At 40.5% G+C, this 13,759-nt stretch overlaps 1 protein-coding gene across 3 annotated transcripts in view; it reads right to left on the bottom strand.

The window, feature by feature from the left end:
- Positions 1 to 1,812: 1,812 nt before the first annotated feature.
- The window catches only part of dennd2b (DENN domain containing 2B), a 37,665-nt gene continuing 25,718 nt past the window's right edge, over positions 1,813 to 13,759 (bottom strand). For all 3 annotated transcript variants that reach the window (XM_030793720.1, XM_030793728.1, XM_030793712.1), the window contains 10 exons: positions 13,635 to 13,704; positions 12,338 to 12,415; positions 10,993 to 11,133; positions 10,722 to 10,870; positions 5,164 to 5,341; positions 3,771 to 3,812; positions 3,401 to 3,512; positions 2,884 to 3,123; positions 2,540 to 2,626; positions 1,813 to 2,338 (listed from right to left, as the gene is read on the bottom strand). In XM_030793720.1, the coding sequence (XP_030649580.1) occupies positions 2,304 to 2,338; positions 2,540 to 2,626; positions 2,884 to 3,123; positions 3,401 to 3,512; positions 3,771 to 3,812; positions 5,164 to 5,341; positions 10,722 to 10,870; positions 10,993 to 11,133; positions 12,338 to 12,415; positions 13,635 to 13,704 (1,132 nt within the window). In that variant the 3' untranslated portion in view covers positions 1,813 to 2,303. The remainder of the gene's footprint in view (positions 2,339 to 2,539; positions 2,627 to 2,883; positions 3,124 to 3,400; positions 3,513 to 3,770; positions 3,813 to 5,163; positions 5,342 to 10,721; positions 10,871 to 10,992; positions 11,134 to 12,337; positions 12,416 to 13,634; positions 13,705 to 13,759) is intronic.

Genomic DNA, 13,759 nt, shown 5'->3' with positions numbered 1-13,759 from the left:
ACACAGGGATTGAAATTAATCATTCTTTCTTACGTACCTCATAATCATTTAACTGTTGCCATATGTAATATTTTTCTGCTAAGCTGTGAGATGCAGCTGACTTTTATGACCTAAAGCAGAATTCTTTTTATACTGCACAACGCATACTCCCATTAACTTGTTTCTGCAGCAAAATATCTTTAAATAAATATACGCACAGCAAAGCTTTTAACCAAACCAATTCGCACGCCTACAAATGGGCGAATTTAAACTACGTCTTGATCAATTTGTGCAATTATGTAAACTCAGCACTGCTTCCTGAAACTGCGTGTGCGTCCAAAAGGCACCACAGAACAAGACTGTAATAGAGTGTTTATAATGCATGCACATACATCACCGCATCACTTTCTGACCGCACCTTGCTCTTGAGAAGATATTGCGTTCCAAACAGTCTTCCTTCTCAGTGGCTGCCAAATGATGCTGGTTTCAGGGACTCCCTCAGCTATTCACAACGCTGCCCCATATTTTTTTAGCATGTGCGTAGTCTTGGCGAAAAGACTTGAACAACAGTATTTTCGACAGCTGGAAATCATGTCTTCAAAACAGCTGGCTATTCAAACTCTTTTACGCAAAAGCATCCAAACGAAGTACTCGCCTCCAGTAAGATATAACGCCAAATGCTCCCTATAAGGATTTCACATTTTAAATTATTTTGCACTGTCATGTGTACGAGATAAACAGCGACGATCCGATGACAAACTTGCTTGTCTTGCAATGGTTGCAGCCGCACCGTCCGACAATTTAAAGGCGATACGCGCTGAAGTTCTTTACCTTGACCTGATCATTAGTGTGTCATCCAATCCAGATGATGTCGCTCTTGCAAGCGCAATCTTACACTTGGAGATGAGAAGCGACGTAGATAATCGCGAGAATGATACTTCATCACGCGGGGTGGATGATGATGCTCATGTTTAGACTGTTGTCTAGAAATTTCTAGAGTAACGAAAAGTAGAGGTTTGGGCTTCTGATTCCATCCTCGCATGTATCAGTTCATGTAGCATCCAGTGCAGTCTTGTTGTCATTGCAGTGCATCAAAAAGTTTTACACAGTACCGGATGTTCTTCTTGTTGTTTCGAATAGATAGGCTTTTTACAGAAGAGTCGATGTGTAAACATTTGAAAGAGGTGTAGCCTAATGATTCACATGTTGGTTTTTGCCTTGGAAACTGATTACCTCATTGATCATGTGGGCTGACAGGCTAGATTAAAACATGATAATAGAACGATTCGTCTCACAGTTATTAAAACGTCGTTTTCTATTCGCTGGCATCTGCAGCTCACGCTAAGGGTAAGGTTTAAGAAGTGTACCTGCTAATGACGTTGGAATTCATGATGCGCATCATTTGAATACACAGAACCTATGATGCTGCGTTGGTTTGCAGTACAGTGTACCAAAAGTACCAGTATCGATAAAACGAGCAGTAGTAACAGTGAAGTGCGTACAGAGATGTATCTTCCAGTAGCCTAATGTGTTGGACTTTTCAGCAGAGGTCTTTATGAATCCCAGTTGATACTTTGTAATTGTACAGTATGATTAAACGGAGGGATAGGATGGATGTCATTGGATGCATTTGAATGTTACATCAAGTGTTTATATACAAAATGTTGCTTGGTGTTAGTCATTCAGTTAGAAAAGGAGGAATAAAAAAAATTGGCTTGTTGAGTGATTATGTACCAGCGTAGGTGTTTGGCACATCATGAGATTGTTTACACACCATTGTGTATCTGCATAATATGGTGCTTTCATGAAGGATTGTGTTTTACATGGTGAAGCTATTGATTGAAAAGCTTTATTGTATTTGTACAAGTCATGACAGATATGGTAATTATATTCTTCATGTATTAGGGCATGTACAAAACACAATGCATAAAGCAACGCTAGCTTTAAATACTACATGTAGCAACTGTACATCCACCTAACATTAAATTCCATTCACTGTGTTTTCTTAACAAATTCTCCTCAAGCATTTCTAGGACAGTGGTTATACTGTACAGCAACAATGCACATTCACTCAGTACCATACTATTGTTGCTCTAATCTCATAAACTATACAAGGTACCAGGAAACCTAAAATGTATCTATTTTTAAAAGTATAACCCACTGTTTTTCAGTAAAATGTATAAAATATTTAACTTTCATTCAAATGACCAGTTGTTCTGGGAAAGGCACATAGTTTAGTTGTGTTATGTCTTCAAATGTGAATGATTTGCAGTGGGTCCTTGAACAACAGTCCAAATTTTTTGGTTCAGTCATACAGTGGTCCATCAGTTCTTTTTATGAAGAAACTTCATTTTATTCCCTAGGAAAAGTATACAAAATAATGTCACACCTTTTAACACTATAATAATCAAGTCTATCTACAGTTTGGCTGTATCATCTAGATCAATTTAGGCAAACACTTTAAGGTTTTGTCAGTGTTTCTCAAAATAGGTTTGTTATGCTAGTTTTATGCTCCTTGTTAAACTCTGATGTTGTATGTAGAGGATAACTTATCTCTCACCTAGTCCCTTGAGGAACTTGTTCACTCCACTTTGCTCTGTGTCTGGTAGCTCTTCTAGGTACTGTTCCACCCTCTGCTCAAACAGACCTGCATCAAAATATCCCACAGATTCAGTGTAACATTGCCCACCACCACCAAAAGGTGGCAATAGAGACTCTGTTTTTGAAGGGTTTGCTGTCTCTTCGGTGCCAATATGAGGCAGTCTAACAATTCACTTAAAATGGGTGTGGGTCACAAATAACAGCTATAATGAGTCAGGGATGAATGTGGTCATGATAATTTTGTGCTGTGGGGACAGTTGTGGTAGTCAGTGTTGTAAAGACAGTAATTGAGTTTGGATTTACCTCTTGCCCGACATTTCCGGAGTTCCCTGTCCTGAATGAACCCGGCAAACATCTGAGATTCCATGAAGACACCCAGGAAACGCCGGATGCTTTTGGAGGCCACAGACTTCCGGAAGGCTTCCCGCTGAAAGATGCGCTCCCCTCGCTCGCCTTGGGTCAGGAAAAGTGAATAGTGTCCAATGGTCTCCAGGAAAAAGCGAATGAAGGCCTCAGACACCAGGCTATTTAATGTGTTGCATTCTGAGAGAGACAGGAGACAACACACTCATGGCTCTCTATGTGAGAGTTTTGCCACCTATCTATTTCAGATCACTGCTTGCTAAAATCTCACCATGGGAACAACAACCACAGGGACCACCTGTTTTATGAGAAGCTAATCTCATGTTTTGGCCTCCTCATGAAAATCAGAAAACATAAGAAGTTCCAATAGGTGTATGTGTATCATAATACATAATCAAATACACAGCCAGAAATCTCTCTTGATCTCAACAGATGCTCCGTGCAGTTGACCTTTTACCTTCATCTGATTCGCTGTCTGAGTCCTGATTAATGATGTCATTACGCTGTTCCAGTGCTTGCTCCAGAGCAGCCTGAAGTTTCCGTGGTAAGAGAGAGGCTTCATCATCCATCTACACAGATTTAGAGAACATTTCCATTAATCTCCATCAGAGAGTGCGTAAATGATAACATTCCCTGACATGACAGGACAGACTGCCGTGAATTCTGGCAGCTCTCTGAATCTTAGTTACCACACACGTCGGTTGTGTTTTCTAACTACATGAGATGTAACTCTGTAGTACCATTACTAATTTGAGACTTAACTGACACATTTTCATAAAATAGTTCTGTATGAAGATGTATTTCACCCATGTGTTGCGTTGACTGACCTGTTTGATGAAGCGATCTGTTCCAAGGTCAACCATCAAAGCCTGGAACAAGAAGAAGGATAAGAAGACATCTGTTACTTAGATGTAGCTTTTAAAGACATAGTATGCGATTTCTAGCTTTAAATCTTATGAGCAAATATATCGAACCTTCAAAACAAATAAATAAATAAAAGTGAATAAGTTTCAGATGTAGGGGGCTTCAGGGGGCTTTGTGAAGTTTTGCAAGCCATAGAAGAGATTAAGAGCAGATGATTTCTGACAGCTTGTTAAACCCCCTGAGTTAACAATGACAAGCATTTTTAAGTGGTGGGTCTCTACACAACCTCTGCATATAGGGTCACCACTAATGGACTTTACAAGTGCATTCATCACCAACTAGTGTTTTTAAAGGAGAACTGATGAGTTCTTCTGCCAAGCAACTCAGAGAGCCAAAACCTCAGCAGGAACAAGACCCAAATACTGTGGCCATGCTGGCACTGGCCTCACAGCAGCTGGGAACACAAGCACTCAGCACAGGGAAGTAGAGCTCCAGCCAGGAACACCAAACAAGTATTCAGGACCCAACAACTCTTTAAAGACCTGCACAAGCCATTGGCTCTTTTTCTGAGTATATTATTCTACTCAAGATACTTTTGTTTGATTCCTTGAATTTCTTATTGTGGGAAAGATGAATCTTGTCTTCCTCCCCCTTATTTAGTGAGAAAACTTAACATACAAGGTCAACATCCAGTCAGTTTATTTGACTAGCAGTACTACACACAGTAACAATTATAGAAGCAGGTCAGTCAGCTTGGCCTTAAACATTTTCTATTAAGAACTTAAGGTCAGAAGCATAGAAACATAGTATAAAAACCAAATGGTAAATAAAAGACCAGCTAAATATCACATAAATTAAAAAACATCATATAAATTTTAAAAGAAGTAGAATGTATTTGTGTTATCGTGTTTTGTTTAAATTTGTGTGTGCTGTGTGCCTCAGAATGAATGTGTATGTGTGATTATATATGATTATTATTTCTATTATCATAGGTATCGAACAGTTGGCTTAGGATCAAAGTCCATCTCCTTTTGAAAGGCCTGTTGTAGTCATCAAAAAGCTTGTTCAGTGGAGTGGACTGGCAAAGCCTGAAAACAACAAATAAATGGGTGGAGTTCTTCTGAGCTGGCATGGCCCACTTTATCAGATAAGCTACCGTCTGAAGAAAACTCACAGAGAAACCCTATAATTAATCAAAAATAGCAGCCAACAAGTCACTCTCTAAATATCTTGTTACAATAACTCAGATAATGAAACAGATCACTGTGGGAAGTTCACTTAGGTGTGTGTGCGGGGGGGTGGCAGATGAAGCTGTGTTTAGGATCTTAAAAAGAAAGCGATGAAAAGTGGATGTACCTCTTCCACAGGCAGTTCCTTGAGTTTAGGCAGTGAGCTTGAGAGCAGGCCTACTAAGAATGGTGTCGGGCAGCAGACAATGTCCACCATGGAGCTCGGCAGTACAGGAATGAAGGTGTGCTGCCAGGAGAAAGGGTAGAGCAGAGCTACCACGGCATGAACACAGCTGGAGAGAGTGCTGCAGAGAGAGAGAGAGAGAGAGAGAGAGAGCGCATGATCAGTGACCTAGCATTCGCACACACAAATCAAATCACACAGACGTCTACTAAACAAATCAGGTTAGACCTCTAGTTATCTGCCGGGTTATCCTTCCTTTTCAAAGGGAACAATCAAGTCTATAAATACACGAAAACTCCAGCATTCACTCTTTGGCAGTCCTTACATTATAAAAAGACACCAAAACAAAGGCCTCTGAGCTAATCTCCACAGTTCAGAATCAAGTGACTTCATGAAGTCCATGAAATTCTGTTGATGACTATAGATGAACCACAAAATTCTCACTAGGCACCAGAAAGTCATATGAATTCCTTATCATATAAATGTTACTTTTGTCTTAGAATGTAATGCAGCATTGTGTTCAGAATTAATATACCAGATGATTCTGAAATGCACTATTGTCAGATTTGGAGACTAACCAAAACCTGCATGCGAGAGGACAAAAGCCTGGTGGTACTTGGCTGTCACAAAATGTGAAACTTCTACAAAGCAAAGTCAGTTTGGATGGCAAATTCTGTGAATGACAGATTCATCCATGGCATCCAATCAAATGCTGAATCTATTGCATTCTAAAGCCTCCTATTAACGTTGTAACACCCAACATGTTCTTAGCTGTTTTAGACCATCACACCTACATGTCTGATTACAGATTGTCAGCATCTTTCTGAGCCATCCTTATCCGTTTTCACTCCCATAATGGCCTTGGCATGCATATCCAGTAGTTCAAAGCCCTGAATTCTGTCTCCTCTTACAGAAAGTCAGTGAAATTGAACAGCTGGGCCAAAGAGAAAAATCAAAAATTGCATGTTGTCCTTCTCACGGTCTCAGACTTGTTGACAGTGGGTGACCCCACCCCCTCAAATAGAGCTCATGTACACACAAGGAGTAAAAATAAACCATGAACCTCATCAGAAAAACAAAGAGACTCCAGATATTAATGAATGTGGATCAAGACGGAGACCAGCGATCAAATGTGGTATGTAAACACAGCACTGGAGATAAAATACTCTTTTAATAACCAGCAATGTCTTGTTCTTAACAGCACAGTGCCAAGCAATGAAAAAGTTCTCATCCCCAATTCACAACATTGTCTGTCTTCCTAGAACCCTGCAGAAACGCTTTGTCTCCCAAATCACTGAACCAGCAACAAAGCTTTCTCTGTTAAACCTTGATCCTGTCCCATCTTGTGTTGAGTCTCATCTCACTTTGGAAACTAGAATGCGGACAGAAAAGTAGCCAACAGACTTCAAAAATTCGAATGCCAAAACTCAAAAATTCAAAAACTCAAATGCCAAAACTACAACTATAATACAAATGAGAGGATTCTTGAGCAAACTCAGCACAGAAGGTTTAAATGGTAGTTGAAGATCATTTTTATTCATAACAGCATTAAATTGATCAAAGGAGATGTGAATGTCTCCTGCTTTCACTGTCTGACATGTTCGGACAGGGAGTAGAAGACATTTTAAAAGTGTAGCCATAGGCTAGACAGAGAGAATGATAGCTGATACCAACTCAGCTTTGGCCTCTGAGGCATACACTCATGGGAAAAGATGAAGATGGAATGCAAAACCAACATCGCAATCCACAGTCCAAATGACGCTTCACCTCGCTTTTATGTCATGAGAAACCCTCAGGAGTCAGATTTAATGGACAGAAAGCTGTTATGGTTTTAACTGTGCACTCTGCACTTGGAGACTGTTGTGAGTGAAGTTCTTGGCTAAGGCTTGAGCATACATGGATGCAATTAGAGAATGCCAAGAAGGTCCAACTCCAGGCCTATTCCAGCATGTAGACTGTATACCAGTACACACGTCTGGCCAGCTTCTGCAATGTTCTGTGTGTGTCCCATTTAGAGAAATGAAATCTGTTTGGGTATCTTCAGAGACACAGCTATCTTTGAGTGTGTGTGTGTGTGTGTGTGTGTGTGTGTGTGCATGTGAGACAGAGAGAGAGACAGAGAGAGAGGAAGTGCTGGTGTCAGCACACAGGGTCAAAGAGGCAAAATGAGAGGGGAGGACTGTTACTCAAAGGCGTTTGCACCGTAAGGGTAATGACACAGCTGGAGTCTTGAGCGACTATTAAAAGATGCCCATTCTGTCACGTATTTCACACTCTAATTCCACATTCCTTCACTCACATGCACACACAAGCAAAGTACACAGCAGTACAACAGACTGACACTTTGCACTAAAGATGTTTAAAAAAAAAAACCTGTACAAACTGTTGCACACACAGACTCTGACTCCCTGGAAGCTGCTCTAAGTGAGAACAGAGGGTTCCCTCCGGAGCCAAAATTCATACACTCTGATTCTATCTTCAACAGCGTCCAGACTGAGTTAAGGGACTCCTGAGGGCAGCTTTTGTACGAGTAACGGGAATATCAGTTGCTTGGCCTCTAGTAAAATTAGTCTGAATCTTTTTTTTTCTTTAAGAGATGTTTTGTAATGGTTCCATGTGCCACATCACACAGTGAGATGTAATAGATAGAACAGCCTGTTAGATATTGTTAAAGGTCTGACAATTGAAAAGTTAATGATGCCAGCATTGTCCGACATGAGGACCTGTGTTTTTCAGTAATGAGAGATGGCATTAATTTTGCCCCCTCAGTGAGGAAAAACAGCTTGTACCATGGAAAGACAACTACATACGTAGTTTATAGATACACCATGACAATGCCCTCTCTCTTTCTCCCTCTGTCTCTGTCTCTCTCAGCTCCATTCCATGTAGCTTTATTGCCATGACTCTTTAAAATATTGTTTAAGCCACTTCTGACACATACAGACAAAAAAGACCTACAGTATATACTAAAAGGTGTTGATAACAGGTTTGTGTGTGTGTGTGTGAGTAAGAGAGATTCTGGGCAGCAAAACGCCTCACTGGTGGTCTCTCTGGACATGACAGGTAGCAACATATTTCACAGCTATTTGCTCTCTCTCTCTCTCTCTCTCTCTCTCTCTCTCTGAAAAAGCACAACAGATTAGTTTCTTAATGATAAGGAGGCATTACATTCACTCTAAAGAAAAGGCAATCATCTACGGTCACAATCGCTTCTTGGCCAGGTATCTGAAGCAGGGAAAGCAATTTAGACACAGTAAGGCAGGTTAAAAATAGCTAACACAGCAGCAGCAGGTTAACCCTTTGTTATCATCTTTGTTAATCCCTAACAACATGTGAAGGATACACCGTACATAACCCAGGTAAACAGAAACAAGAGAACAATGACATCATGTTAAGCCAAGTTAGGTAATCACTATATGACACAGTCCATTTTCTAACTAATGGATTTATCTCATTAGGCATCAGAGCTGTTCTTCAGAGCTGACTCACCAGGTTGGCTACGTTTAACAGTAACTGTCTGGCTGGGTGTGTGACTTCCTGGGACAATTACTTACCTAATGAAAACAGTAACAGATTCAGATTCAGATTCAGGATTCTTTTGATTGTCAATGAATGGAAAATGTACAGAGATGAGGTACCTTTTCCTCACAAGTATATAAATGCTGGAACATATAAAGGGTTTAGAGAAAACCACAAAATCCTCTGACACAAATTACCTAACATGGGCTGAGTTTTCTTTCTGTGAGACTCTAACATGGGCTGAGTTTTCTGAGTCATACATCATGTTTTGCTAGCAACGTGCTTGGGGGCTGGATTTCAGCTGTAAATCCCTGCGGACACACGGCTACACTGATGCTCTAAAATCAGATCACAAGTTAGTCCGTGTCAGCCTAAGAAACACCCAATTACCACCCATCCTGTTTTGAACAAGGACCAGATCAAACCATGTGTCTGCTTTGGGCAAAAAGGTCACTACCCCATAACCAGGGCTTCATTTACTATGGCTCAAGGTGGGAGCAGAAAACAGCAGATTAATTCAAATAAATCAGAGTAGACTTTTGGTGGCCTTTGTCAACTAAAGAAAGTCTAGTTGTTTGTGTGTCTAACTCACAGTAAGAGAGAAGATGTTGCTCCTAAGTAAGTGATTGCTAAATAGACTATTTCGTCGTAGCAGAGAGCTTATTTTAAGCAGAGACAAAATCAGTTACAGCAAGGTTGAGAATGGTTTCATCAGTCACACAGTGACACTAAGGCCATGGATCAGAGAGGGGGGAACCACACACACAGGAAGTGCATTCTTTCCCCTAACAGTCACTGCCCACCCCATGTCCCCCCTGCTGCTGCTGTTTGTTTAAACAAGCTGCTGATTTGTGGAGATTAGAATTTCACAAATACCCCGCTCCCTAATGACCCCACAGCCTGCCACAGGATTCCGTGACCAAGCAGAACCGCCAAGAGGGACACAAACCCCAGGGGACCTGTCCGTCTTATCCGCCCCAGCCCAACATTCTGGGACCGTGCCCCCTGGCACCACCATGACCCACATCTCGATCCACGTCAACAGGGCACTCCGGGGAGGCTCTCACTGCTGTGGCGGTGGGTGCGGTCAGAGATGCCTCCTCTGATTAATTTAGCTGTGCCCTACATGTAAAAACCGTTATCCCTACGCTACACAAAAAAACCACAGTGGAAAGCTGCTATTAGCCAGATGTGCTGGGTGGATGACAAACTGGGCAGATTACGAATGAAATCGGCCATTTTGAGATGAGCTGAGCCAACTTGGCAAGAATATCAGCACTCAAGTTGTGGTCAGTATTTCATTCACAACATCACAGATTTACCATTTGGGACCTTTGCCTTGCACCCCCCTTTGTGCATAAAAACGGTCACTCTGCTGTTCCCTTTTTTTATACATAGGTTGAAAAAAAATAGTTGCGTAGAAGAAAGCCAGCTGGACGTCTGGACGCATGTAAATACAAAAAAGGGAAAATGGGGGGTGTGAGATTAAATCCTACACATACAAGGCAGATGTTATTCTATGGAGCCTGCAAGAATGGATGGAAAAATCAGTGACAGTGGAGAACAGTGATAAGTGAGTTAGGACATTATTAGTAACATCTGTTGTAACCCTAAACTGAAAGAGTTTTTCATGTGGTCATTATGATTTATTAGTATGGCTTCGGTTGAGGAAATCGTTTACCAAGTTTGGTCTTAAGTAGCAAGATGTTTGTTGGGACAAACCAGTTTCCTGATGACAGTGCATTACACATACAGCTTTGAAGTGTGTATCAAATGTATACACTTTCTTCTTTTAAGTCTTTACAGTGGCCTTTCAGTTAATATGTAAAAATGGAACAAAAGGTTCATTTCACTGACAAAAGAGAACTTCAGCCTTCTCTTGCTTTTTGCTACAGTTCCTACGTGAGACGAAAGAACGATACAAACTAATATAAATGAAGTGACATCAGAGAAAGGTTATTATCCAATTCTGGAGACCTCACCTCAGCTTATCAGCCACAAAGATGACTCTGCGCTCCAGGAGCAGTGAGGCAAAAACACGCACCACCTGTCGGACACTCAGACAGTTAAAGAGACTCTCAAAATCTACGTGCTCCAGTCTGGAATCCATGGGTCGTCTCAGCTCAATCACCTGGGAAAGCCACAAACACACACACACCAAAACCAATAATCATCAAATTATGCACAAATAAGCTTATCCTGAGTCACAGCGGCCTTGTTTCAGGGAAGGCTTATCTTGTTTTGAGTACTGACCTCATTGCCTGCTCCAGGCAGGAAGGTTTTGACTTTGATAGTTTTCCCAGGAGCAGGGAAGGGGGATTCCATCAGACTCCTCATGAACGGGTAGACAAGAGCTGCAGAGATTCCTCGCCGCCTCTCCACCTCATCCAAAATCTACAACAAACAAACAAAGTCATACTCAAAAGACTGTGTTATACATAGATATCCCACAAGTCAGAAGTGACCATCTTTCTCAACACACAAGAGATGAGCACTGTTTGTTCATAATGCCGTTATAATAGATTGTATTGGTACATGTTATGGATTTAACTGAGTGATAATATGTTTGTTTTTGCCTAAAAGGTACAATGCCTTCTTATGAACTGAAATCCCAAACAATCCAATGTTTCCAAATTCATGAAGATGGGTGCTTGTTTTTTTTTTTTCTTTTCTTTTTTTCTCCTTGAGAAACTAAGAAATTTGTGATTCAAAAATCTGAGCCTTCTTAATGGCTGAACAAAAACTCTGACAATCACAAAATCTAACAAGTTGTACCTTAAATATCTTACAAATGGAATACATCTATAGTCTTATATGTAGATCATACAAAGTGCAAAAACCTCATTTAATCAAAAAGCTATCCATGGCTTTGTTAAACACAAAGAAACTACAAGTTTCACAGATCTACTTCACTTCCATAACAAGTCCTGCACCGAGTCTGGAGACTCATGCCTGTGAGATCATATAACCTCAGTGTTACACCACAAACATGCTTAGTCACTAAAACACAAACACTAACATAAACCATCTCCCTACTGAGAGAGAAGGGAATTAAGAAGGGATTTTCAACAACTGCATACAAAAGAGGTTCATTTCAGTCCATCAGATTAGCTTCTCTTGTACAAAACAGAGCTCTTGGAAGAGGGCCTCAGAATAAGGAGATGCTGCAGTATGGTTTCATTCTTATGTCTAGTTAAAAATGTCAAATCAGCTCTTTATTACTGGCCTCCTGCATAATAAAAATAGAGATGGATGGGAGTAAGAAGCTCTCACTTTAACTTGCTTCACTCTCCTGAAATGCTGCCCTCATACAGCCTATGATTAATGGTGACTTACACATGACTAAAGAGCCCAAAAACAATGTAATCTCTGTTTCACATTAACATGACTAAAGTGGAAGTTACGAAAACAATTACACTGGAAAAGCAGAGCAAAGAAAAGATTGAAATAAGGTTTATGTTCAACAAAATGCCCTCTGATGCCAGCGCTGGCCTGACTCCAATAAGACTCTGGCTTTTCCAGACTGTGAAAAGTGAAGAGATGTCTGACGGTCCCGTGGGACTTTCTGCAATGGCTGCATGAGCAAGCACAGGCTCACCTTAGAAAACAGGTCGAAACAGCCCAGCCTGCTGATGACACAATATACCTCAGGAAGGCGAGGTCCTTTCCCACTTGGCTGCAAAGACAGATTTTTATTTATTTTTTTTTATTTTATTTTCTTTAAACCACACATTTACCTGAAAAAGCATGTACCAACAAAGGGAGACATTCACTCGAACCTTGGTACTTTTAAATAAGAGAAAGAAAATGACTCTTTGACTCTTAGTTACAGACTAAGTTAGATATTGCTGCTTTAAAACAGGAAAGCCACATCAAAAGTCTGTAGGTGAGCTTGAATGAGAGCATCACGCTGTGAAAATTGACATGTTAAAGATTCTACTTAAACTGTGGAGACAGAGTCATCCATTAAAAGAGTCCATTTAAACTTCATTGATCTTGGAAATATTTATGAACTGATAAAAACCTAATGTTTTTAACATATTCTGACACTAAACTGAGACTGAAACACCAGCTTGAGGAAGACTGAGTTTTCAACGTGGTTAAAAGCTTCGTAAAATCCCTTTGTAAAGAATCCCCATTCCACTTGTCCATATTAGGTATGCAATTTTCTCTGCTGCCTTTTACAAACGGATGATTAAATCAAGCATGTGGAACTGGCCTGAAATCCTTAGGAATGCTGCTCTCATGCCAGGCCCTAGACTTCCTCTACTCAGGGTACAAAGTTAAGATACCTCATTTTTTAGAGCCATCTAGAAAGGATTCATATTCAGAAATGTGCTAAGAAAAATGAAGAATTTAAATATTCAAGTTGCTAAACACACACAGAAACAATAACAACAAAGTTATAAACATAAACAGCATAATATACAAACACCTAATTTCACATTCACAGAGAATACGCGGACATGCAAGTGGAGCACTCAAAAACAAGACATCGAAATTCACACACCAGAGCACCTAAATTATGCTAACCAAAAGTAGGAATTGCCATAAAACTCCAAAGAATACAAAATTTACTGCAGAATTGCTTTCTTCTGTGACAACTGTTTCAAGGTCTCTGTTTCATTCATGTCCTGAGAAAATCTCATTAAACAGAAGGAGACATGTTTACGGGCTTTGTCGCCATGGAGCAAAAAGGGAGAAAGGAGCCAAACTCTCATACAAGTGGCTGACCAGTTGTCATTAAAACTATATTCATGTGTTTAGCATGTAATTATTACTGTGATCCATGACGCAACATGTGTTATATAAGGTTTCAGTGGGGAAAAACACATCAAAGTCATGCAAACAAACAGAGTTCCACATGGTAGAGTAGCATGTGGCTGCAGACTTACCAGTAGCCGTCTGCAGTATCCAAATCGCCTGCTGCCATCCTCTCCAGTCAGCATAAAAGAGAAGGTTTCACTACACCAAATAAAACAAAGCCCTCATCGCATTTAGGCCCACATTCAGATCGGAG

The sequence above is a fragment of the Chanos chanos genome, chromosome 2 (assembly GCF_902362185.1).
Source record: "Chanos chanos chromosome 2, fChaCha1.1, whole genome shotgun sequence".
In the NCBI taxonomy this organism is placed as follows: Eukaryota; Metazoa; Chordata; class Actinopteri; order Gonorynchiformes; family Chanidae; genus Chanos; species Chanos chanos.
This window is presented reverse-complemented; position numbering and strand designations above follow the sequence as displayed.